The 27,828-nt window shown below is 49.1% G+C and overlaps 1 protein-coding gene across 1 annotated transcript in view; it reads left to right on the plus strand.

Moving 5' to 3' along the window:
* The window catches only part of MAN1A2 (mannosidase alpha class 1A member 2), a 436,652-nt gene that overhangs the window by 369,051 nt on the left and 39,773 nt on the right, over positions 1-27,828 (plus strand). The window contains exon 11 of the mRNA XM_086935831.1: positions 27,327-27,499. Within this exon, the coding sequence (XP_086791957.1) occupies positions 27,327-27,499 (173 nt within the window). The remainder of the gene's footprint in view (positions 1-27,326; positions 27,500-27,828) is intronic.

The raw sequence follows: 27,828 nt of genomic DNA on the forward strand, positions 1-27,828 counted from the left end.
CAGGAGGAAATAAACAGGGATGGACAAAGCCATTGAGTCTCACCTTTGGGACCTGTTATGTTATGTTATGTTAATAGACATTTATATCGCGCACGGATACTCAAGAGTTCCCGGCGCGGTGGTGAACCATCACAACTGGCAGCGTATTTTAAATTGGTTGATTAAAAAGGAAGGTCTTAAACTGTTTCTTAAATAGCATGATGTCCTGGATGCAACGCAGCTCCAGAGGGAGGGAATTCCAGGCCTCCGCAGCTTTAAAAGAGAGGGAGCTACCCCCTAGCCGAACCCTGCGGAAGCGGGGAACTGCCATCAGGCGCAAGGTGGTAGAGCGAAGATTTCTGCGAGGCGTGTAAAAGGAGAAACGCCTCTGGAGATAAACCGGGCCTAGACCATGCAAGGCTCTATGAGCCAGCGTAAGGGCCGTAAACTGAATGCTGTGGACAACAGGCAGCCAGTGCAAGTCGCGTAAGTGCTGTTTCGTGCTGGGACGCCCAGGGATTTGTAACAGAACCCTAGCGGCCGCATTCTGAATTACTTGCAGTTTCTTAGACTGATACCCCAGGAGTCCAATATACAAACCATTGGCATTGTCAATGCGGGACACGATAAGTGCCCGAGTGACCATTTCCCTGGGAGGTCTAGGTAGCAAAGGGAAGAACTTCCTGAGAGATTTTAGGATACCGAAGCACACCCCCGCCAGTCGCTTTATCTGAGCAGTGAATCTAAGATCTTCCCCGAACCAGATCCCCAGATGTTTAGCAGGGTTGCCAGATGACAAAGGCTGGGGGTACTCTGGGGGCCACAAAGTCTCTCTAAAGAACGGAGGGAAGGAGCCATAGAGGAGAACCTCTGACTTGCCCTCATTACACTTCAGCTGAGCCCGGGCCAGCCAACCAAAGACCGCTGCAAGGCAGCGCTGGGCTACTAAAGGTGACACTTTACCTTCCCTCCAAGTAAAGAGGAGCTGGGTGTCATCCGCATGTGCTATGACTTTTGCACCCAACTCCTCCGCGAGGAAGATCAGGGGGTTAACATAAATGTTGAAGATTAGCAAGATGGCCGCCGGGTAGGAGCTCCCGGCGGGAGCTCCAAGTGCTGGGGATCCCAATTTTGGTTTTTATCCCCGTTAGCACCCGGCCCGCGTTTTGTGCTAAGCTACACAAGAGTAACTGGAACAAGTAATTGGATTTGAAGTAACAGTAACTTCCTTACCTGCCTGGTGGTGGACGAAAGCTGCTGAGGATCCCCGACTTGCCTGGAAGCTGAGCCTCGCAGGAGAAGACGAGCCACCCACACCTTTCTCCTCGGTCCCTGGGCTCCCCCTGGCCAGCTTGCAGAGCACGGCACGGATGTCTATTGCCTGGAGTCCGCAGCGCTCGACCGGTGCACGTTGTGGCTGCTGGTGAGCCAGTGGCTGCCTGCGCGACGAGCTGTGGCTGTGCATCAGAGGTATCCGACCCACCGGCAATCACCACCGCTAGCGCCGATCATCGTGGAATAGGAGCCTGACCGGGATCAATGCTGGCGCCGGACGGATGACGGGAACCCCACTGCGGAGTGGTCCTGCCTGCCTACCATCACCACCGAGACCCGCGGTGCCCCGTCGGGAGCTGTGCTGTCCTGCACGCTAAGCTCCTGCCCGAGTGCTGCTCCGGGGCCCCAGGGCTCCGGGTCGGATTCTTCACAACGCGGCGACACCAGTGGAAGCAAGCGCCCTGCTGCCAAGGCGAGCTGCAATCACCGCTGTGACCCCCGGGGCCCCACGGGCTGTCCTGCCCGCTGTGCTCCTGCCTGACTGCTGCACCGGGGCTCCAGGGCTCCGGGACGGAAACTACACAACTCGGCGACTCCAGTGAAAGCAAGCGCACTGTGGCCAAGGTGAGCTCTGTGCCCCCCCCCCACTCTACAAGCTGAGCTCTGTGCCCCCCCCCCCCCACTACACTCCCTGAGATAACGTGGAGCCGCGATCTGGGATGTAACTTTGCAGTTGGGGGGGGGAGAGCGGTCTGAACGAGTGCAGGTGAGAGAGGGCAACCCTACCCCGTGAGTCTCTCGGTGAGATTGTGGATCATTGCTCACACCGTGTCTCTCAGTCGGATGCTCTGCCGCCGCCCCCCCCCACCCCCCACCCCCCCCCCAATAATCAACATACAAGTATAAGTTCCCAAATGCCGCGTCTGCACAGGCGAGTTGGTGAATCGCCCGTCCTGATTAACACAATTGCAGCATGGTGAGCAGATGTTCATGAGGCTCCTGAAGCGTTATGCAAGCAAATAACCTCTTTGATTGCTCTGAATGTACTACCACAGTGGTACGGGCATGCAGAATTGTTTCTGTGTACAAAGCGGTCCCTGCACTCTCCACTAACTAAAATGGCGGGGCCATAAAGAAGAGCCATAAATCGCCTCCACTGCCCACCAGATGACCATGAGGCTACATACCAATGAGCTCAGGGGTCACCAAAATAGAGATAAGACGCGCTCCTCTCCTCCTTGCAACACTGGAGCTGTACCTTCTCCTCCCCACCAACTAACACAGATGATGGACTAACCCGACCTGCCCTAGAGTAGAAAGGGAAACCTAACTCTCTAAAAGTCTTCAACAACAGACAAACGACTACTACAAAGGACGCTTGTTTCTGTATGTGCTACTCGGGCGGCCATCTGAACATAACCTAAGAACTGGCCTTGTTATACCAATCCCACCCACCACAGACTCTACATAGCTCTGTATCTAAATCTTCGTGTGATTAAGTGTCTGCCTTTTATTGCAGTATTATATTCTCATGGTATATAATTCTTCGTGTGATTAAGTGTCTGCCATTTATTGCAGTATTATATTCTCATGGTATGTAATTCTTCGCGTGATTAAGTGTCTGCCTTTTATTGCAGTATTATATTTCTCATGGTATTTTATACATTTTGTGTAACCTGCACCCATTTTCACGTCTTCCCCACCGGTGGTGCACAGATCGTGACCTCATATTTCACCGGTTGCTCACTAGAGTCATATGTGTCTACTGTAGCCTTATGTTTGCACCTATATTGGTTTCGGTATATCTTTAATATTTTACTCCAGTATATCTATAGTAGTACATTCTTATTTGCATACTGTATAATTTGTAAGCTGCACCCATCTCACTTTTATCCCTATTATGCACTGTCTGCTACCTCATTTACTCTGTTCTTTTGTAAGCTGCAAACGCTCTTTCTCAGGAATGGCACCCAGGATCTGGAACTCACTCCCTCCCGAAACCAGACTCATCTCCTCCATCGCACTTTTTAAGAAAGAAGTAAAAGCTATTCTCATGGCCAAATACACTTGACCTATTAACGTGATCCGTACAGACTCTGCACCAACCTGTATTATTCTGCACGTTCCCTACGACTATGTGTTTTACCTGTATTATTGACTTACCTGGCTATCTATGCACACATCTATCTGTAATACTTGCATTATTGATGTACCTGTTTTACTTTACTCCCTAATGACCTGAGTTTCACTCCCGTGGTGGTATTCCCTGCTTTGTAAAGCGCTCTGATATCTGCAAAGATCTTGTTCGCGCTATATAAAACTTTCAAAATAAAGAGCAGGGGGCTCAGGGTCGAGCCCTGCGGAACACCGGTAGCCACTCTCCGGGGGGTAGAGGAAAAAGGAGGCATCCAGACCTACCAGGAAGGATTCAAGCCACTTCCAGGCCTGTTGGCTCTGCTAATTGATTTCGCAATGCTTTACAGCTTCCCTGATGCTGTGTACCATGGCTGAAAAAAAGGACGTTTGAAGGCGCTTGTGTACATCTTCAAAATGTTGCAAGCCCTTTTTATTTTTTGTTTACCATTCCAAGTTGGTTCGCTAAACAGAAACAAAAGAACCACAGCGGGTGGGGGGACGCAACACAGGTGGGAGGAAGAAACAGGGTGGGAATCATGGAGGTTGGGGTTGGGAAAGCAACAGGAGTGAAGGGGGAAGCAGCACATTGGAATCAGTTAGGAGGGCACTCAGTGGGAAGTAAATGGAGATACCGGAATGTGGATCAGGGAAAACAAACAGAAGAGAGAGTGCATAGTGGAGGGGGGTTGGAAGCACATGGACGGGAGTGTAGCATGGGGGAGAACACAGACATAGAAAGAGGAACACAAGCCTGGAGGATGGGGAAATAGTTATACACAAGACTGAGAACTGGAAAACACATGTACTCTCGTGGAGGACTTAAAAAGAAAAATGTACCATCTGAAAAGTGAGCAGTGCCGGGGCATAAGTATTGTGTCCATACTCCAGGAGAGCATGAAAGCATGAAGAGTCAGTAAATCTCACACAAGCTAACTAACAAGAAGCAAGCAAGCGACCAGTAGTAAGCAATAGGTTGGCTCTAAGCCCACTGGAAGCTGACGATATGTTGCACAACAGACAGCGCATGCCCAAGTAGGCGAGCTCTAAAAAGAACACATTCTCTCTGACTTTTTTCCTTTGGCATTTTAGTTTGTGAGCATGCAGCTGTTTATCAGTGTTTATATGTTTACTCTAATAAGGGTTATTTCCCTTTCAGTGGGGTTTTATCAGTTAATATAGAGTTAAACCTAAAACTGGAAAGCCTACTTATGAACTTGCTAATAGTTGCCTTTCTTGAAAGATGGAAAGCAGGGTCTGCAGCTTTGACCGACCTTCTATTTGTAGACTTGGTTGGCTGTTTAAGTCCAGTGTTCTTGGTTGTTGTTTTGCGGCACATTGAGGTGGATGTATGACGGTACGAAGCGTACCGTCACAACGCGTGCTTTAACAACGCGTCCCTTACAACGCAAGTCGTTACCACGACTTGCGTTGGGGGCGCGGATTGAGAATAGTGTAATTTACTATTCTAACACCAGTCCCCGTGGACACTAGGGAAGGTGTTGGAATAGTAAATATACTATTCTTAATCCTCTAGCGGCCTCCAGCGCAAGTCGTGGTTACGACTTGCGTTGTAATGGACGCGTTGTTAAAGCCTTGCGGAGTAAAATCCGCTTGGTAAAGGATGTTTCCCCATTGAGGTTTAATTGGTGCTATTACTTTGGTGTCTCAATTACAAATTAGTTTGCTTTGGTGTTGGTGACTACCCTGACTTGAGTGCTAAAGTGGTCCTCGTGGAACCACTTGTTGCTCACTTTATCCTCAGATGGACTTTGAAACAAAGTTGTACAAACATCCCACTGAAGCCTGACAATTTCATTTCTGATAGAGACTTCTAGCCATAGATTACTCACCTTTCGAATACTCCCCAGGTATCAGACTAGATCCAAAACTTTTCAGTAGTACTTCCTCACACTGGACGGTACGGGCCTATGTAGGCGCCACTCCCGTGCTCAGACTTAATTTCCTTTCTTTCTGCACCACTAATCCCTGTTTCTCTTAGACAGTAGCTCAACAAAATTTCTTCAAGTGAACAAGGGATGTCACCTCCAAAGATGACAGATTTTAAGTCCTGCAGGGACTTCCGCGAACAAGTGTCTGTGATGGAGTCCCATCAGTTGTGGCTGGGGTCAAGCCAGAACTCCAAGGCCTGCAGCGGCTCCTTGTAGATAAACCCAGAAGCCATCAGGGAACGGGAGACGAAACTTTTCACTGCCAAGCATAAGAAGAGTCCTCATTGGGACCGCTCCAAGTCACACTCCACGTCCAAGGTCCGATCCCGATCCCGGACAGAGACACTCCAGAGGCTGACCTTCATTGTGCTCCATTCCTTAGGTAAGCAAAAAAGCACAATAGATCGAACAAGAATTCTACTCCCTCGTGCCACTCTCATTCACACGCCGGTGGTGCCGACACCACCCTTCTTGGTCACGTTCCCAAAGTTGGCCAACTTCGGAGTCGATCCCGCAACTGGTTTCAGCACAACCTGAGTTTCAAAGGCCTTCATCCAAGCTGCATCATATCAAAGACTGCCACGCTGCCAGGCCCGACTCTTTGGATCCCTGCCGACCTCTTCTGGTGCGCCTTCAGGCCCCAAGGAGCCTTTCACCTGGAATACTACCATTGGGTTCACCCTCTTTACAAACTGGACACTATGAGCCTGTCTTGCCTTTGGCCCCTGTTCTGACCCCACTTCTGGTGCCATGACCCATGCCTTCCCCGGGCATACAGATAACAGCTGTGACCTGGGTGACGAGTTTACTCAGCCCTATCAGTAAGACAGTTGATGCGAGCACTTACCAGAGGCTGTGGCCTTGATACCTTCCCGGAGACGGGCCTTGTTTCTCTCCCTAGTCCAGCCACAGAGGAATCTGCTGCCGATGCCATGGTGATGCCCAGTACTGCCACAGTTCTCGCTCTATAGCTCCCCACCTTTGAGCTTAAAACAAATGTTTTGACTGAGGTCCTTCAACCGAGGCAGACATCAAACAAAGCACTGCCGGATACCTGATTTGGGTCCGGGTCAAACCGTGTTCTGTCCCACAAGGAAATCAGCAAAGTAATAGCTGCCATCACCCTGTTCCACGTCACCCTGCTTTTCTTTTGCAGCACCCCTCACCAGAAAACCTGGTGGCGCAGGCTTCCACCAGCTGCTCTAATCCTAAAACATTTCCCACCACTTCCCCAGATAGGGAAATGTTTGTCAATTGGCCCTCCTTTCTATTACCGCCAACTGTTTGCAAGGAAGCTACTCTTTGGGATCCGGTTACACAATTCCTCCCTGGTGTGCTTGAAAACCTTCTCCCTGTGCTCTCTCAGAAGATCCAGGATGGTCGTGATGCAACCAAGTTCAAGATTCATTACATCTTGGTCACCACCGATTTCATCAGGTAAACCATAGGTGCCAGCGTTTTTATTTGCCGCCATGCATGTCTGCGATCGATTGGGTTCTTTGGCGATGTTCGGTCCTCCGTGATGGACATCGCCTCTGGTGAGACTCCTCTCAAGCTGATTCCGCTCTCAAGCTTTCAGGAAGAGCAGGGCTACCACTTGCTTTCTGGGTTGTTCCCTCCCACCTTGCCAACAGTTCCATCATTCCTCTCGCAGCTTTGGTCAAGGCATCCCTTACCATCAGCTTATCCACAAGGAATCCTGCCGTCTCATACTAGAGGCAGAGGTGCGCTCCGCCCCTGCGATTGAAGTCAACGTGCCGCCCACTCTGCTGCACCCCTGTGGCCCCACCTGAAAACATTTCTTGAGCGTTCCCCTGCAGGGACTCAGCCACAGGGTGGAAGCCAGAATACACCAGTACTTCCCAGACTGGCAGGCGATCACACCGTCCAGGTGTGTCCTGCAAGTTGTCCGAAGGGGATGTGCCTTGCCCTTCCTTTCTTCCCCACTTCACTTTCCACCGTCCCCCCAGCAACTGATGGAGAACCCTTTCTCCATTCTGAGGCAGGAGTGAATATCCTTTTGTCCAAAGGGGCAGTCGAGAGGTTGCCAGTATCAGAAATAGGATGTGTTTGTTACTCGCACTTGTAAAAAAAATGCTTATTTCTTTGTATAATCACCACCAATGTTTTGGACTGTTGCAACTGGTTTTCGCTCGCTGAGAAGGGCACAGAGGCCTGCTATCCAGACCTCCGCGCCGATGCTCTAACCATCGAAAAGTGAATGTTGAATTTGCTACCCCAATAGGCATAAGCTGACTTGCCTGTTAAGTTCCTAACATATAGTACCCTGGAACCCCAGGGCATGCAAGTTAAAGTGTATCCCATGGACTGGTTGTACCACCCTGGATGTGACAACTGTAAAACTTGGCTCCCAGCCGGCCACCGCAGACTAGAAGGGACGTGTTAAACTTCTAGCTTGACTTTGCCATTAAAAGCAATGACACAGCCCAATCTTCCCTTTTTAATATATACAAATCGCCCAGAAGGCAGGCCTACCGAGCCCTAACACAGTGTGCTATGTATTAAACAGTGGAACATGTGCTTTTCCATGCTCCAACAGTAATAACCCACAGTGGTCGTTTTTACTTGGGAAAAGGCTAGTTGTCCCAGTACAGAGTTACAAGCGGACACCTCAGGTGTGCTAACTTCTGCTGACTGGGACTCCTAAAGTTAATTATTTAGGGTATGAAACAACACGTTACATTACGCCCCACATGATGCCCAAGTCTGAATTAATGTAACGTGTTGCAGCGTGCAGCTTTTATAAAGCTGCCTCTTTGTTGCCCTTAATCCCCTGTCTCCGTCCATGGTTGCATATGGGGTTTATCCTTGGGGCAGCTTTCGGCACTCCTGGGGAGACGTGCACATGACTCAGTAAAGAGCACAATGGAAGCCTGCTTGAGGCCCGCATCAAAGGAGAAGCCACTGTTGAAGGGCAAGTAGTAAACACCTGGGAATGAGGCTGCTCTGTTGTTGAGATGATCAGGTTGGCACTCGGGAAGAAGAAGGGAAAGCAGTTGCCAAACCAGTTTTTCAGGGGCGTGTAGCCCCCTTGGTAGCCACACCTCTGGTTTGGGCTAGAGCGCTCTGCACGCCAAGGGAGGGGTGCTGCCATCTTGGTAGTGGGCATTCGGAAGCCCAGCCAAAGCAAGAAGACTCGAAGGGTCAGTTGGCTGACCTCCTGTTTGCAGCACCGGGCCCGAACAGCTGAAGAAGCCTGCTGGGGTAAGTTGGTATTCCAAATCTCCTAGCCGCCGCACCTCGTTGTCGTGCAGCATTAGGGACCAGGGCCCGATGCTCAAAGTTACCCTGAGTCCGCTTAACCCAGGAAAGTCATAGGATTCAGCAGTGACTGCAATACAGAGCGATTAGATGTCTGACAGGACCAAGAGGACTTTGAAAGAAGTCCCTCCCCTGTGGCCAGGATTGCTTTCCCATACCCATGGACAGAGGAGTAGCTGCAGGAAGACCCTGTCGACCGCATCGCATTCACAGCATCCTTGAGCATCTTCAGCGTCCTGTATCCGTTGTATCTGGACCTCTCCTTTAAAGCCTATGGATCATCATCCTCAGCATCCTTCAGCGTCCTGTATCCCTTGTATCTGGACCTCTCCTTTAAAGCCTATGGATCAACATCCTCAGCATCCTTCAGCGTCCTGTATCCCTTGTATCTGGACCTCTCCTTTAAAGCCTATGGATCAACATCCTCAGCATCCTTCAGCGTCCTGTATCCCTTGCAAAGTGACAGGAACTGATTGGGACTGTTTCTTTCAGGAAGGCAACTGTTTCTGAGGATGTTTCATTTCCCCCCTGACTGGCTCCTTGCCGGAGTTGGTCGCCTACAGTAACTAAAAGTAACCGCATTGATTCTTGCCTAAGTTTCTACAAAAAAATGTACAAGTGTCAAATGCATTGAATTTGCTAATGCTTACTTACAGTTAGGTAAAAGTGCATATTGGCTGCACTTTATAAATTCTGTGTCTCTAGGATCCTCCCGTGGGTCTTTTTCATTGTGGTGTCAAAAATTGTATAAAATCTAAACTGATTTTATAAATTGGCATTGGATTTCTTTGGCCTCTCATGTATTTCTTCTTCAATTGTTTTGGTGCTGTTCAAATGCTTAACTCGTGTTCCTTTCTGTAAGCCTGACTGCTCAGAGCCGCTGCTACCCAGGGTTGAGCCAAGGGTTTCACAAATGAAACCTACTGGTCCTAAAGGGGTTGGTAAGTGTATTACACGGTAAAGTGGTGCAGCCAATCCAAATAATACACCTCGGTTTCTCACACCATTACTCTCTGGTGCCCATGAAGGACAGAGGGCTTCTTCATCCTATTCTAGATCTGCGCTCTCTCAACACCTTTCTCCAGAAGGAGAAATTCAAACTGCTCAGCCTGGCCCAGGTCTTTTTTGCCCTCCGCACTGGAGCCTGGATGGTGGCTTTGGACCGGTACAACACCTATTGTCACATACCTGCCCTGCTGGCCATGGGGTGCTACCTGTGGTTCATACAGGGAAAGGAGTATTTTCAGTTTGCTGTGCTCCCCTTTGGCCTCACCAGCGCCCTTCAGATGTTCAGATGTTCACAAAACTGATGCTGATGGTGGCAGCGCACCTTCGAAGGTCAGGGGTGTCAGTCTTCCCCTCCCTGTCATCGTTGGGTTTCCCTACCAACTTGCCAAAGTGACACCTAGCTCCTCTGGCATGCCCTTTCATTGGAGCTGCTCTGGACATGGTTCGGTCGCATGCCTTTCCCCCAGGGAAGTGAGTCGAGGGCTTTCAGGCTATGATTACGATCTTTCAGCCATGGTCCAGGATTTGATTGAGGCCTCTTAGGACTATACTGGGACATATAGCCTCTTGCATCCTGCTAGACCTGCACGCCAGGTGGTACATGTGGGCTCTGCAGTAGGATCTGTTCTCCCAGTTGGCCCAACATCAAGGGGACCCCTCCAACCACACCCATATTTCAGAAGAGACTGGAAAAGATCTCCATTGGTAGTTGTTGGACTATGATTGGGTTAATGGGAGACCCTCTCTCCCTTCACAACCCAGGCCTGACTGTGGTGACTGATGCATCGCTTCCTGGTTGGGGTGGCTGTCTGCGAGAGCTGGAGGTCAGAAGCCTCTGGTCTTCAGGGGAATCCTGGCTCCATATCAACCATCTGGAGGCACGGCTCATCAGTTTGTCATTGAAAGCCTTCCTGCCTTCCATCCATCGGGGGGAGGCTGGCAGAGACGCTCATGCACAGCACCACTGCCATGTGGAACTCAGCAAACCGAGTGGGGTGGGGTGCCAGGAGGCCTTGCATCTCTGGAAAGGGCTGGACTGCCATGGAATGCTCCTAGTGGGGAACCACCTGGGAGAATCATTGAATGCCAGGGCGGACAAGTTCAGTCGTCGTTACCTAGCAAATCACAAATGGCAGTTACACCTGGAGGTAGTGTAAGGTCTCTTCTGCTAACGGACATCTGTGCAGCATCTCGACCTATCTGCCACCCCCAAATAGGCACAATGCCAGCACTTCTGCATGTTGGAGTTTCCAAGGTGTCTCTTGGAGATGCGTTCCGCCTCGAGTGGAACTCGGGACTCCTGTACGCATTTCTGCCGATACTATTCCTGCCCCAAGTTCTCAAGAAGATCAGAACCGAGCGGGTCCAAGTCATCCTAGTGGCTCTGGATTGGGCATGGAGAGTATGGGATCCAGAACCCCTGGGCTTCAGCACGTTTGCCAATCAAGCCATCCGTCTGGGAGGACCTGCTGTTGCAGTAACAGCGCAGAGTTCTGCACCCGGAACTTCACTATCTTCACTTATATGCTTGGAGATTGAGCAGTGACAGCTGAATACCTTTGACCTTTCTCCGAAGGTTTAGTTTTATTTATTTTGGAGTTTTATAAAGCACATGGCATACCGCACACCGGCGTGTCCCCGCGCTAAGAGAGAGAGTGAAGAGACACAACGGGGAGGCTACATCAAAACTGAGCGAAAAAGATGTGTTTTTAGAGCTCTACGGAATTTTGCTTCGGAAGGTTCGAGACGTAGCTCCCTCGGAAGCATGTTCCAGCTCTTCGCCTCCAGTAGCCTAAAGGATCTGCCACCCATTCGGGTTTTATGAATTTTGGGGACTGCGAGTAACCCGGTGCCAGAGGATCTAAGCCTGCGTCCTGGGCTATAGGGAGTGATGAGGGATAGTAAAGGATTGGGTGCCTTGCCATTGATGATACGATGACATATGCATAGTGCTTTAAAAGTTATCCTCTCCCTTACCGGTAGCCAATGGAGGGTTTTCAGAGCGACTCTAGAGACAGTTCTTCTTGGGAGCCTTAGTACCAGCCGGTCTGTGGCATTTTGCAGTACCTGGAGGCGGTTGAGGCTTTTTGCTGTTCTTCCCAGATAGAGAAGATTGGAATAATCCAATCTTGATGTAACCAAGGCGTGCACAAGAGTCTGTCTGGCACCGACCGGAAGTAGATCCAGGATCTTTCGTAGACTCTTGAGTATACCGAAGCACATCCCGACTACACAATCGATCTGGGGAGCAAATGTCAGGGCGGAGTCAAACGTTACCCCAAGATTTTTAGCCTGTGGACAAGGCACTGGGGTAGAGCCCAGGCAGGCCGGCCACCATGCCGATGACCACACATTCGGACCACCTCCTACCACGAGCACCTCAGTTTTGGACCCATTCAGCCTCAGGCAGTTGTCAGACATCCAGGATGCAAGCTCCTGCATGCAAGCACTGAAGCTGACCGCCGCAACATCCGGTGCACTTGACAGTGAGATGGCCAGTTGTGTGTCATCGGCATATGACACTAGTTGGATTCCATAGCCTTCAACAATGGTAGCCACCGGGTAAGCTTAAAGGTTAAATGGCATATAGGTTAAACAGGGTGGGACTCAGGGCCGAGCCCTGAGGCACCCCTTGATCAAGATTGAACAAACAGGAGTAATGTTCACCTTGTCTGACCTGAAAACCCCGGTCAGTGAGGAAAGATTGAATCCATCTCAGCGCTGACCCTGTGACACCCCCTTTGTTTAGACACTGTAGCAGAGTGTAGTGAGCTACAGTGTCAAACGCTGCGCTTAGGTCTAGTAGAATGAGGGCCATAGTTTGACCCTCATCTACCCCTTGCCTGATGGTCTCAGTGGCCATAAGCAGGGCAGATTCAGTGGAATGGAGGGACCGGAAGCCAAACTGAGTAAGATGAAGCAGGTTAGCTTGCTCAACAAATGCCATAAGCTGGAGGTTTGCCACCTTTTCTGCCACCTTGGCCAGATAGGGAAGAAGTGAAATGGGACGCAGATTATCCATCCGGTCCCAACTAAGATTCGTTTTTTTTTGGAGAGGGAGGACTACCGCCTTTTTCCAAGTTTTAGGCACAGTGTTGGATTTAAAAGATGTATCGAGAACCTCCCTAATATAGGGTTCAAGAGTCTCGATACTTTCTGCAAGAAGTTTAGGTGACGCCGGATCACGAGGAGACCCTGACTTAATGGTACGGCATATCTGCTTAAGCCTGTCGGGGGATGGAGTAAAGAAATGGTCCAACCTACTGACCCCATCAACCTCCAGTGTATTTTCTCTAAACTCAATTCCCGTTTTTTTCCCCCGTGAAAGTAGAATAAATGGTAGCCACTTTGTCAGAAAAGAAAGCAGCGATACGGTTGCAAGATTCTTCCGAGACCAGTGATGGATCAACAGATGAGCCGCAAAAAGAGATCTCCTTATAAATTTTAAACAGCTCTTTGGTTGAGTTCTTGGCTTCTCCTATCCTGCCTGAGAAGTAAGTTGCTTTAGCCCGTCTGATGGAATTATGGTAATCTCTGCGTTTGTCTAAATATCGCTCTTTAGCTAGGTCTAGGTATGCCACCCGCCACTGTCTTTCTAACTTCTTGCATTGTGATTTCGCTAAGCGAAGCTCATCACTAAACCAGGGGGCGGATTTCTGGGGTCTACTGCCGAGTTTGAGAGGGGCTATTTCATCTAAGGCGTCGTTGATGCGGCCATCTAGTCTATCTGATACCATGTCAGCATCCGCACCTCCTAGTCTGCCACCTTTAGTCAGTGCAGTCTGGAATTTAGTTATAGAAAAAGCCCGCCAATTACGGCTCATATATTTAGCATTAGTACTTTTATGAGTATTTCCAGTGGCAATATCAATGCTAAAAGGTACTAACAGGTGGTCGGACCAAGGGATGGGAACGGGAGTCTTTACTTCAATGCCTTCCCAATTAGATAAGATAGGGTGTAATAAATGGCCCTTTTGGTGGGTGGGGTCATTAGATTTAAAGTGTAATAGGAGGGATAGTAGTTGTTGACAGAAGTCGGTAGCACCTTTGTCAAGTTGGTCATCTAGGTGGATGCTTAAATCACCTAGCAGCATAAACTTGTCCCTACGTAGAGCAGCTTCTGTTAGGCCTTCAGTGAGGCTGACAGCGAAGTTCGAGAAGGGGCCAGGAGGGCGATAGACCAAAAAGCCCTTCAATGTATTGCCAGCATTGACTTTAATAGAGAAGGCTCCTGTCTCGCTGTCGGCGATAACATGGGGTTCAAGTTGACAGCAGAGTGGCTGCTTAAAAATAATGGCTATCCCGCCACCTCTGCCCCCAATTCTATCCAACCTTACCATGGAGTAGCAGACAGGAAGGGAAGCAACTATATCTGGTTCTGAGTTTGCATCTAGCCATGTCTCAGTGAGGAAAAGGAGGTCAAGTTTCAGGTCTATGAGTAGGTCGTATATATCGAGACTATGCTTCCGCATGGATCGGGTGTTCCGTAGTCCACATGTAAGGCTAATAGTCTCAGCCCTAGGCCTGGGTATACAGCGCCCGTTATACTGACATACCTTACAGTTGCTAGATCCTTCCACATTGAGACTGTGGAGACAGGCATCAGCAACTACCGGACATAGGGCGCAGAGTTGTTGAGCGCTCCAGTGTATTGTTGCCCCTTTTTGACCAGGAGTAGGGGCCCCTGTCCCCGGCCGGCCACGGACGGGCGCAGACGGGCTTGCCTTAGACGCGCCTTCGGCGCGCTGTCGGCGCGCCCGCTGCGCGGACGAGTGACCATTGCTCATATAGGACGGTGAAGGAAATGACACAGCAGTTGTTGATGTCTTCTTGGCAGTCAGGCATCCCTCAACAAAAACTGTATGTGCCTGTCTCTGGGACAGTGTTGTGGTTTGGTGCAGAACATGCTAGATTGACCACCTCCAGGCCAATCTATCTGATGTTCTCTTGTTCGTCCTGTCTCTTGCCCGGCAAGGGTTTGCTTTGGGCAAACGTAAGGGTTACCTATGGGCCTTCTTATGGTTGTCAGACCAGCCCTCAATGTATAACTCACCGGTTGTGATGCAATTTTTGAAAGGTCTTCAACATGTTTCCTCCTTTTCCTTGTGTAATGCCCCAGTGGGACCTTAATCTGGTCGTAACTTTCCTGATCTGCATTCCGTTCGAGCTGCTTCACAGCTGTCCTTTACAACGCTTACTATTAAGACTGTTCCTCATCATCAGCGCCTCACCGCAGCATCGTTCTGTGCTCCGCCTCACCCCTCTTGGGAGAAGGAGAGACTCCATTGCTTAGATCACAAAAGAACTCTGAGCTTCAACATAGCTCGACCAGAGAACACCAGGTGGATGATGAGCTCTTTGAGGGGTTCTCTGGAGTGAAAAAGACACGTCGGTGCTGAAGAGAACCATCTCCTGCTGGACTGTGCTCTGTACCACAATCTGCTACACAGTGGGGAGACAGCATCTTCCAGACGAACTGCATTCTGACAGTACCAGGGCCAAAGCTGCTCCCACTGCGCTGGCAGGAGTCCCTGTCCTAGATGTATGCCAGGCAGCTACGTGGGCGTGCCACCATACGTTCACGAAGCATTATTGCCTTTCACAGTCTGGTTCACTGGCAGGGGCATTCAGCTCAGTCCTGCAGGACTGCCGGGTTTGAGTCCATTCACAGACCCACCTGCCAATAGGTATTCCTTTGACATTTATGAGGTGAGGAACCTGCGGCTAGAAGTCTCTGCCAGAAGAACAACTTACGTACCTTCAGTAAAGCTCTTTGTGGTAGATACTTTATCTAGCTGCAGATTCCTCATCGACCCCCCCATCCTCTCGGTTCTGTGATTGGACATTATTAGTAAGACCCCAAGTCTGGGAATGGGCACACTGTCCACTCGTTTGCTTTTGGGGCTTTTGGGGCTCTGCGTCTGTAGATACGGACAGTCTCAGAAGCAAGTGACATCAGCGCGCTGGAGTGCCACCTGTATAGATCCTGTACGTCATTTTTGATGTGGGACGAAGTCAGTGCAAAGCTGCAAGGCACCACGTTCAGGCACGCGGAGGTACTGCTCAAAGGTTTGTGGGACCAGTCTGCATTCTATGCACTTGGAGTCACTCTGGTTGAGCCTGGAGAGTATTCAAAAGTTGAGGAATCTGTGGCAAGAAACGTGTACTTTGCCGTCGCCCCAGATCAGTTCTCAGGTCCTGTCTGGAAGGCTTCATCCGTGCCTCCTCTTGGTTTCTCGTGTCGACATGTCCTGGCATCAAGCTATTAAGTCAGTGGCCTAGCGCCGAAACCCCTTATTACGAGGCGCTTGGTAATCTTGATTCTGCCTGGGATGGTGGTGTCTGGCCAAATCGGGATTACAAGCCGTGTGAGAACGCAGCACTTCAGAGATCTTTTCCCCGCACAAATTTCACCAGAACCAATCTGGTAAAATGTGCGTTGGAAAATTCCTGAAATGAGGAAAAAACAGGCAGTAATTGGTTCCCAAACACTGCTTTCCCTAGTTATTCCTCATTTTTCAAGTGACGGAATACTGCAGTAATACACATTCAGGAATTACCACAGAGTATGGTATTAACAGTGCAGTTTCATTCCAAATGTGTAAGGAAGGCCACATAGGTCATCAACTGGTGTCATTCACGCATAGTGCCTGAATGGCAAGCCTCGTGGCACTGGGACTTGACTGGTCTCAGCAGCATCGCACAGGATGGTAGCAGGGTGCCGGTGGAGCCTTTTGAGATGCTTCTGCAGCAGGGTCTAGATCCTCTGTTCGCTTGACTTCGAATGTTTCTTCCATGGCTGTCTCCTAATCTTCGCCTCCTTCTCTTGAGCAATGTTTCCGCCTTGACCCGTTAGATCTTTGTGGCAATATTGCCTGGTACTTCCACAGGACTGCCCCTGTGGGATAGGGTTGACTGGTTGAACTGCAGTTCTTGAACCTGATTGGTAGCTTTGTGTTCATCTGAGGAATGAGAGGGGAAAGGAGGCAGAGAGGGCAGGCGATGCTCGACACGACAGAAGTGGTGAATGGATCAATAGTGTAGGCAAGCCATTCATGCTGCTGCACCACTCATGCCCCCTTCGGAAGCGCTTCCATGACATGTCTCTTTCCCACCCCGGCCACTCACTACAACTGTACCCGACCCCATAAACCAAGCTCCATCGCTCTCACACCCTGGGCCGCGGTGGTTTCCACCTCTGGAACATCAGCACAAGGGGCTACGTGAACCTCTGTGAAATGAGGCTCCTCCGAGGTGGGGATCGAACAGATCCCCAGCTCTAGGCCCAAAGCTCAGAGTTGAAAATGCAGAATCATCGATATAGAAATCCAGTTTGCCAAGAACAAAAGACGCTATTCCAAGCCTGGCGTAACCTCGTTAACCTGGGCAGATTCAACCCCCAGTTCTCATCCTGCTTCAAATCATTTGGACTCGCCCTCAAAGAACACATCCCCAAGAAAACCAAGAGAACTTGGCACCGACTCTTGTTACTAAGGAAAGTGAAACCTTTCCTTCCAGAGCAACTTCAGAGCTCAGAAGCGAGCCCTCTCACTCTCACCCTGCTCCACAGCCTCACAAATGCCCAGCCTCCAAGTGTGACCCTCCTTAAGGGCATTCTATACGCTGACACACCTTATCTGGGGCCAGAAGAAAGATGGCCGAATCATTCCCTAATGAGTCTCCGCTGGCTCCCCTTACCGGCCCGTACCATCTTCAGCACCAGCAGCATCCCCGATATCTGGCTGACAAGCTCAGCAGCCCTTGTATCTGGCTTAGAGGCTCAGTATCCCCGGTATCTGGCTGACAGGCTCAGTATACCCGGTATCTGGCTGACAGGCTCAGTATACCCGGTATCTGGCTGACAGGCTCAGTATCCCCGGTATCTGGCTGACAGGCTCAGTATCCCCGGTATCTGGCTGACAGGCTCAGTATCCCCGGTATCTGGCTGACAGGCTCAGTATCCCCGGTATCTGGCTGACAGGATCAGCATCCCCGGTATCTGGCTGACAGGCTCAGCATCCCCGGTATCTGGCTGACAGGCTCAGCATCCCCGGTATCTGGCTGACAGGCTCAGTATCCCCGGTATCTGGCTGACAGGCTCAGTATCCCCTGTATCTGGCTGACAGGCTCAGTATCCCCGGTATCTGGCTGACAGGCTCAGTATCCCCGGTATCTGGCTGACAGGCTCAGTATCCCCGGTATCTGGCTGACAGGCTCAGCATCACCGGTATTTGGCTGACAGGCTCAGTATCCCCGGTATCTGGCTGACAGGCTCAGTATACCCGGTATCTGGCTGACAGGCTCAGTATCCCCGGTATCTGGCTGACAGGCTCAGTATCCCCGGTATCTGGCTGACAGGCTCAGTATCCCCGGTATCTGGCTGACAGGCTCAGTATCCCCGGTATCTGGCTGACAGGCTCAGTTTCACCGGTATTTGGCTAACAGGCTCAGTATCCCCGGTATCTGGCTGACACGCTCAGTATCCCCGGTATCTGGCTGACAGGCTCAGTATCCCCGGTATCTGGCTGACAGGCTCAGTATCCCCGGTATCTGGCTGACAGGCTAAGTATCCCCGGTATCTGGCTGACAGGCTCAGTATCCCCGGTATCTGGCTTAGAGGCTCAGCATCCCCGGTATCTAGCTGACAGCCTCAGTATCCCCGGTATCTGGCTGACAGGCTCAACATCACCGGTATTTGGTTGACAGGCTCAGTATCCCCGGTATCTGGCTGAAAGGCTCAGTATCCCCGGTATCTGGCTGACAGGCTCAGTATCCCCGGTATCTGGCTGACAGGCTCAGTATCCCCGGTATCTGGCTGACAGGCTCAGCATCCCCGGTATCTGGCTGACAGGCTCTGTATCCCCGGTATCTGGCTGACAGGCTCAGCATCACCGGTATTTGGCTGACAGGCTCAGTATACCCGGTATCTGGCTGACAGGCTCAGTATCCCCGGTATCTGACTGACAGGCTCAGTATCCCCGATATCTGGCTGACAGGCTCAGTATTCCCGGTATCTGGCTGACAGGCTCAGTATCCCCGGTATCTGGCTGACAGGCTCAGCATCCCCGGTATCTGGCTGACAGGCTCAGTATCCCCGGTATCTGGCTGACAGGCTCAGCATCACCGGTATTTGGCTGACAGGCTCAGTATCCCCGGTATCTGGCTGACAGGCTCAGCATCACCGGTATTTGGCTGACAGGCTCAGTATCCCCGGTATCTGGCTGACAGGCTCAGTATCCCCGGTATCTGGCTGACAGGCTCAGTATCCCCGGTATCTGGCTGACAGGCTCAGTATCCCCGGTATCTGGCTGACAGGCTCAGTATCCCCGGTATCTGGCTGACAGGCTCAGTATCCCCGGTATCTGGCTGACAGGCTCAGTATCCCCGGTATCTGGCTGACAGGCTCAATATCCCCGGTATCTGGCTGACAGGCTCAGCATCACCGGTATTTGGCTGACAGGCTCAGTATACCCGGTATCTGGCTGACAGGCTCAGTATCCCCGGTATCTGACTGACAGGCTCAGTATCCCCGATATCTGGCTGACAGGCTCAGTATTCCCGGTATCTGGCTGACAGGCTCAGTATCCCCGGTATCTGGCTGACAGGCTCAGCATCCCCGGTATCTGGCTGACAGGCTCAGTATCCCCGGTATCTGGCTGACAGGCTCTGTATCCCCGGTATCTGGCTGACAGGCTCAGCATCACCGGTATTTGGCTGACAGGCTCAGTATCCCCGGTATCTGGCTGACAGGCTCAGCATCACCGGTATTTGGCTGACAGGCTCAGTATCCCCGGTATCTGGCTGACAGGCTCAGTATCCCCGGTATCTGGCTGACAGGCTCAGTATCCCCGGTATCTGGCTGACAGGCTCAGTATCCCCGGTATCTGGCTGACAGGCTCAGTATCCCCGGTATCTGGCTGACAGGCTCAGTATCCCCGGTATCTGGCTGACAGGCTCAATATCCCCGGTATCGGCTGACAGGCTCAGTATCCCCGGTATCTGGCTGACAGGCTCAGTATCACCGGTATTTGGCTGACAGGCTCAGAGTCCCCGGTATCTGGCTGACAGGCCCAGTATCCCCGGTATCTGGCTGACGGGCTCAGTATCCCCGGTATCTGGCTGACAGGCTCAGTATCCCCGGTATCTGGCTGACAGGCTCAGTATCCCCGGTATCTGGCTGACAGGCTCAGTATCCCCAGTATCTGGCTGACAGGCTCAGTATTCCCGGTATCTGGCTGACAGGCTCAGTATCCCCGGTATCTGGCTGACAGGCTCAGTATCCCCGATATCTGGCTTAGAGGCTCAGCATCCCCGGTATCTAGCTGACAGGCTCAGTATCCCCGGTATCTGGCTGACCGGCTCAGCATCACCGGTATCTGGCTGACAGGCTCAGTATCCCCGGTATCTGGCTTAGAGGCTCAGCATCCCCGGTATCTGGCTGACAGGCTCAGCATCACCGGTATCTGGCTGACAGGCTCAGCATCCCCGGTATCTGGCTGACAGGCTCAGCATCCCCGGTATCTGGCTGACAGGCTCAGCATCCCCGGTATCTGGCTGATAGGCTCAGCATCCCCGGTATCTGGCTGACAGGCTCAGTATCCCCGGTATCTGGCTGACAGGCTCAGTATCCCCGGTATCGGCTGACAGGCTCAGTATCCCCGGTATCTGGCTGACAGGCTCAGTATCACCGGTATTTGGCTGACAGGCTCAGTATCCCAGGTATCTGGCTGACAGGCTCAGCATCACCGGTATCTGGCTGACAGGCTCAGCATCACCGGTATCTGGCTGACAGGCTCAGCATCCCCGGTATCTGGCTGACAGGCTCAGCATCCCCGGTATCTGGCTGACAGGCTCAGCATCCCCGGTATCTGGCTGACAGGCTCAGCATCCCCGGTATCTGGCTGACAGGCTCAGTATCCCCGGTATCTGGCTGACAGGCTCAGCATCACCGGTATCTGGCTGACAGGATCAGCATCACCGGTATCTGGCTGACAGGCCCCGCATCCCCGGTGTCTGGCTGGCAGGTAAGCATCCTCGGTATCTGGCTGACAGGATCAGCATCACCGGTATCTGGCTGACAGGCTCCGCATCCCCGGTATCTGGCTGACAGGCTCAGCATCACCGGTATTTGGCTGACAGATTCAGTGCCTGAGCCTTGAAATGTATTGAGAGCCTCTGTAAGAGAATATGGTGTGAAGGAACCCATGCCGGCAAAATCCGTCAGGAATGCCCCAGTAATCATGCTGCCATTTAAAAACCTCTGAAGTAGGAAGAAGTTAGCCATCTTGGAAAAATGGTCTACGGTGTCCATGATCACTCAGTTTGCAACTTACAGGTGTAAATCCACAATTAAGTCAGAGGAAATGGTGTGCCAAGGATGATGAGGATTGGGCAAAGGCTTTAGAAAGCCTTGAACTGTGCTCAGATAGGACAGGACTTTACATAGAACGCTACAACCTGTCAAGCAGCAGGCCACCAGAAGGAATGCAAGACAAGTTCTAAGGTGGATTTAACTCCACAGTGGCCTGCAACTGCAGAGTCATGACACATTTCCAGAACCGAAGTTTGAAGCCTCTCAGGAGTCACCTCTGATGTCAGTGGCAAAGGCGCCGAATTGGATTCGTGTTTGCCGAATCCGATTCGGAGCCTTTGTTCCCGACCAACTCCTTCCCAGTTCCAAACGAGCAAGTACGATGCCTGGAAACCATTAGGGCTGACCGAATCAGTTCCGAAAGGCATTCAGATAGGTAGAGCCTTTCCGGAGCCGATTCGTACAGCTCTATGGACTTGGTTTTTGAATGAGCGAGTACGATGACCGATTCGGACAGCCTTTCAGAATCTGTTTGCCCAGAACGAAACGGCTGCCAGAATCAGTCTTTGAGGGCCCAAAGCAGGCCCCCCTTCACCTGGTGCCCTCCGAATAAGGCCCGTGGGGATACGAATGATTCCCCCTTTCCAACCATGCACATTGTGGCAGGCACAATGGGATGCATGCCACAGGGTGGAAGGTTTTCCCCACCCACTCCTTTCATCAAGGGGAGCCTGTGTTCACATTCGGAACACAGGCTCTCATTGAAGTCAATGGGAGTCTGACCGCATCTCATCCGGATTCATACGGATGCATCCTACTCGTGTGGTCGGACTACCATGATCCGAGTCGTACGGAAAGCATTCCGGAACCGATTTGGTTGGTATGCTTTCCATACGAGATCGAAGTTGGAGCCAAAAAGGCCTGTTGGAAAAAATATAGCTTCTGCTGGAGAGACTTCGGTGTGAGCTGTAAGAGGGACCCCGCAAGACGGATAACTTTTTCAGAGAGTATTAGGACAAGTCAGTCAGAACCCTCACCCACAATGTCCCATCCAGAGAAGGCACCAACAAAAACTTTCTGAGTACCGAGGATGTGAGTTTCAAAAAAAGTCATATTCAGTTGTGGCTCGCTCTGAGTGGGGGTAGGATGGGGGGTGGACTAATAACAAATAAAGGGAGCCCAGTCACAATGCTGTAGGAGCAGCGTGGTGATTGGTCTGAGCGTCGTGTTGGTACGCAAAAGCAGTGCCTTTGAGCCTGGGCATGTTCTCGACGGGGCTGTGCTTGTCTGCTATTTCTACTCTGCATGCTCTATAGAAACTGGAGGTTTCGATGGTCTGCCCAAACCTTAAAAGGTTCAACGGCTCGCATTGTAGGAGGCCGCTGCTCCATACATACATGTTAAGGACCAAGAGCTCGTGTCCCTGCGTTGTGGTGGTTCAGCCCCCTGCACTCAGTGGAAGCCACATTCATACACATGCAAACAAAACAGGTGATGGACAGAATGTGGATCAATGTCACACATTCACCCCAGTCCAAAGATCTGGGCCCAAATCCATCGTTTTTTTGCACTCCACAGCACCCTGGGTTAGACAATGGCGATATGCAAATCAGCTCTGACCCTGTGCCCCATGGGAACAGTCCAGTCCGAACTACAAAAGCCATGTCCTTCCCAGAACGGAATCAAGCATCCGAGGACCGGACCGGTTTCGAGGTAACACCTCTCATCAGCCCGGCTAGCTTGACTCCAGTGGTGTGGAGTGCCTGGGACCCACGTCTGAGCATCCCCAGCGCACTTATGGCGGTAATTGCAAACAAAACAGGTGATGGACAGAATGTGGATCAATGTCACACATTCACCCCAGTCCAAAGATCTGGGCCCAAATCCATCGTTTTTTTGCACTCCACACCACCCTGGGTTAGACAATGGCGATATGCAAATCAGCTCTGACCCTGTGCCCCATGGGAACAGTCCAGTCCGAACTACAAAAGCCATGTCCTTGTACTGGGGTGAATGTAAGACATTGATCTACATTCTGTCCATCAAATTTGTTTTTTGTAATTTTCTCCCTGAGTGTACTGGGGTAGCTCAGACGTGGGTCCCAGAGCCTCCACACCACTGGAGTCAAGCTAGCCGGGCTGATGAGAGGTGTTACCTCGAAACCGGTCCGGTCCTCGGATGCTTGATTCCGGTCTGGGAAAGATATGGCTGTTGTAGTTCGGACTGGACTGTTCCCATGGGGCACAGGGTCAGAGCTGATTTGCATAAAGCCATTATCTGACCCAGGGTGGTGTGGAGTGCAAAAAACGATGGATTTAGGCCCAGATCCTTGTACTGGGGTGAATGTAAGACATTGATCTACATTCTGTCCATCAAATTTGTTTTTTGTAATTTTCTCCCTGAGTGTACTGGGGTAGCTCAGACGTGGGTCCCAGAGCCTCCACACCACTGGAGTCAAGCTAGCCGGGCTGATGAGAGGTGTTACCTCGAAACCGGTCCGGTCCTCGGATGCTTGATTCCGGTCTGGGAAAGATATGGCTGTTGTAGTTCGGACTGGACTGTTCCTATGGGGCACAGGGTCAGAGCTGATTTGCATAAAGCCATTATCTGACCCAGGGTGGTGTGGAGTGCAAAAAACGATGGATTTAGGCCCAGATCCTTGTACTGGGGTGAATGTAAGACATTGATCTACATTCTGTCCATCAAATTTGTTTTTTGTAACATTCATACACATGTCACTTCATCACCACTACCCGCCGCAATCACCTTTCCTCCCTCCTCTTACATCCCTGCCGTAGATACTTCTGACCGTCCTACGCTACTGTTAAAAACGAAATGGCGGGAAGCCTAAAGTCGAATAAGCGTTTGTTGTAAATAGCAGTCAGCGAAGCAAAAGATCAGTTGGCGCTTAGAGCAAACAATACACAAAACATGAATCCAGTTCATGTAGGTTTTCTACCAATAAAAGTAAATGAAACTTCATCATGTGACAGAAACTTGTTACTGTCAATGAAAAAGTATTAAATGAGCAGACGTCAGTGTTGGACATTATCATTCCTACGTACAATACTAGGCCCATTGTTCTTTTAAGTCTCACTTTCACTTAGCAAGTCGAAAGCAAGCCTGGTTCTCTAGGAAATGTGCAAATGTACAGCATTGAGCCTTCTGTCTTCCAGGCCGACTTAAGCCATGAAAATTAGCAAAGATATTCAGTGCCGGAAGCTTCAAACTGCTATAAAACGGTTCACTGACAGAATATCGACCACACACATACCGAGGAAAGAATATAAACAACTGAAATATCGACTGCCTATACTTAAAAAGGTAAGTACAAAAATATAAAAAAAATATTGTTTACAATAATATAGTTGTATTAAATACGATGTTTAATTATAATATATAAACTAAAATATTACAATTAACATATATTAGATACGAACATTAATTTATAAAAAATAAAATATATTCAAATTTACATTCTAACAAATATAACAAATAAGCTTTCTTTTAAAAATGTAAACATATATATATATACATATATATATATATATATATATATATATATATATACACTTATGAACATACATATATATAAAAAATAAATGAATGTTAAATAATATAATTAAAAATATTGTAAATTATATATCATCAAAAATGTATGTATATATATTAAATATACCAAAAATATAAAATATTAAAAAAGAAACCAATTGAATTTAAAATAAAAATGAAACATATTTTTTACAATTTAGTAAAAAATGATTTACAACCAAAAATATTGAAAATTATAAATATTAATATTAGAATAAACCAAACACGTTATTATATAAACTAAATCAACATAAAATACATTTAAAAATATACATTTACCACATTAAATAAATATATAAAATAAGTACTCACTTTACACAACAGTAACATAATGTTTCACATCACACTAAATTAAAATGTACTACTCTAACTACAATAAATATTAAAATTACATAAAATATAACAACACGATAAAAAGTATAATTTATAAATAGTAAAAAAAAATAGCAATATTCCCACTCCACTCAGTGCATCAGTAGGGAAAGTGTTGGGTCATGGAGGGATACAGTTTACTATTCCCACTCCAGTGACTGCAACAGTAGAAAAAGTGTTGGGTTTTAAAATAAAAAAAAATATTTTATTCCCATTACAGTCAGTACTACATTACAAACAAACATTTCTACAAATTCAAAAAATAATTTCAAAAACAAAGTAAAAATGTAGCAATTAACTATTTAAAATATAATATATAGGAAATGTAAAATTAAAAGATCTCATAGAAATAAAAACATAAAAATATTACAAACAATATTAAAAATGAAATGCAAGATTATTTTACGTATAAAATAATTCTCTTAAAGACTATTTATTGATAAATTTCATTCATAAAATAAGTTTTGTTATAATTTCCTCCCACCATATACACCTATAAACCCGAGAACCCGCACCTAAAATAAAAAAATTACAAACACAATTAACTTAATTATTAATAAAATAATTCTTATTAATTAACAAATAATTATTTACAATGAAATAACTTCCAAACCTGCAAACCCATAAATCCCACAACCCACTCATAATTTAAAAAAAAGGACCTACACTATTAACATAATTAATGAACAATTAATTAATAATTAAATTGCTTTACAAATATACACGTTATGTCAGGTCTTCCGAATCTGCTTTCTCAACTCACACTGAAATGTAGCCCCTTGTCCAGAAACTCTGTGGTTTTCTTGAAATGGAATCCTAGAAAACCAACAGAGCAACAGCAGTGAGATAACCGCTGTGGACCATGTGTGAGCCCCTTCTCGCCACAGAAGAAAGATTAGTTAATTCACTACTTTTCAACATGTTTGGCTACTTCACTAGGTCACTACAGGGCCGCCTCCATTTCTCTCCCCTTCTTGACAGAGTCATGCACTTTGCCTCCATAGTACCCTTTAGTCTCCTCAGGTGCACTCCCACATCATCACACCATCACCAGGCAGGCGTAGGAGGCCGCTCCACTGGGACACCAGCACCAGCCATTCACCACCGCTCTTTCTTCAAACTGTACTGAATAGTTATCCTTTGCAATGGAATGATGCAACCCTTCTGGTGTAGACATGTATGTTACATGTGCCTGCATGTGAAAGTAAGTGTTGCTATCCTAGAGGTGTTTCTATGTCAGTGTTCTACATAACAACATAAATCGATTCGTTCTTCGCTGTAGCTCTGTGCATTTTATGCTAGCCACCTCAGTCCCATCAATCCATGCGCTGTCAACGTTACTTCTTTGTGTATCAAGTGTTATCTCTGCTTAAGAAATAAATGCATAAATCAATAGCTGAAAAGCAGCAGAGTACGTCCAGGTCATAGGAACAAGCCTGTCCTAGCATCTGTCCGCTCTGTTGATCAATGAAGTCCAGATGCCATTAGGATGCACTTTAGATTTTAGAATCAAACCCCACGATTGGTGACCAGTTGAAATCCATCCGTTCTCCTGTCGCTGATCTCCTTAGCGGGTTTGCGGGTTGTATACGGTAATGAGTGTTCGCTCCATGCCTGTTGTTCTGTCAGCCCCATTGATAACTGGCATATTCGTTCCACGTTCCTGATGCCCTTCCTCACGAGCATCGTGTTTCTCATCTGATCTCCTTTTCTTCTCCTGCTACCTCCTTCTCTCCCTCTCCATCTGTCATTAGTCTCTCCCCTGTCTTAACCTTCTCCTCCCCACCTTTATCTCCCCCCCCCTTACCAGTTTGTTTCCTGCACCCTATCCCTTCCCTGCTTATCTGACCTGATTGCCTTCTCTCTTTCCCTTTGTCCCTTGTTTCTGTCCTTTCTGAAATCACCCTCTTTTCTACCTTACTTCCTGCCTTCTTTCTGTTTTCTACCTTTCCACCCTAGCTTTCCTGTCCCTCTTCCATCTCTTCATGGGTTATCACCTTTCATTATTAGATACATACTGTCCCATTTTTCATCTCATTTCCTGCTGCCTCTTCCTAACTTCGCCCTCTCCTCTGTTCTCCTTCCTTTCTTACCTCTGTAGCACCTAGACTCTTATTCCTACTTCCAGTCTCCCCATCGCTCTCTTCCTGCCTTGTTGCCCACCTCACCACCTCTTGGTTTGTCTCTCTTGCTAGCCTTGCTATCTCTCACTCCCACAGACGGAAACTTGAGGGGTCTAGCGTATATTTTCTTGGCTGAAAGTGGAAAGGCCATGAGGTGGTGGTAAGAGGAAAGACTTGAACCCTAACTATCCGTGTTCATGATATTGAGAGCTCATGAGAACACACGAGGTGCATACAAAGCTTGTGTTTAGTCGTCTCCTGCAACTTTCTGATGCTTTTCTTGTCTCCCTCTCTTGCCAGTGTTAAAACTGGGCCCAGAAGCCTTCAAATTTGATGGTGGAGCCGAAGCTGTGGCTGTGCGACAGAACGAAAAGTACTACATTCTACGTCCCGAGGTGATCGAGACCTACTGGTATATGTGGAGGTTCACACACGACCCCAAGTATCGGCAGTGGGGCTGGGAAGCTGCACAGGTAAGTCGTGTACCTGGAGGAGACATGCACTGTGTGCTGACAGTCCTGATTCTGATGGCAGTGTAGTCTACTGCTGGGTCTGGGGGGCTGCCTGCCAGGGCAGATTACGACCCATCCCTCGTTTTGGTCTCTATCTTATCCATGCTGTATAGTCAGATGACTCTTTCACTTTAAATGGGTTTACGGTGCTTACATCTCTGCAAGTACTTGTACTGACGGGTGGCACCGTAAATGCCTTTTTGCAAAACAGAGGTGTCCACTACCCTTGAGTCTTTGGGAGCCCAGGAGGAGAAATTGAGGCAGATTTATGGGTGCAGGCAACAAAAGAC

Source organism: Lissotriton vulgaris, chromosome 8 (genome assembly GCF_964263255.1).
Source record: "Lissotriton vulgaris chromosome 8, aLisVul1.2, whole genome shotgun sequence".
Lineage (NCBI taxonomy): Eukaryota > Metazoa > Chordata > Amphibia > Caudata > Salamandridae > Lissotriton > Lissotriton vulgaris.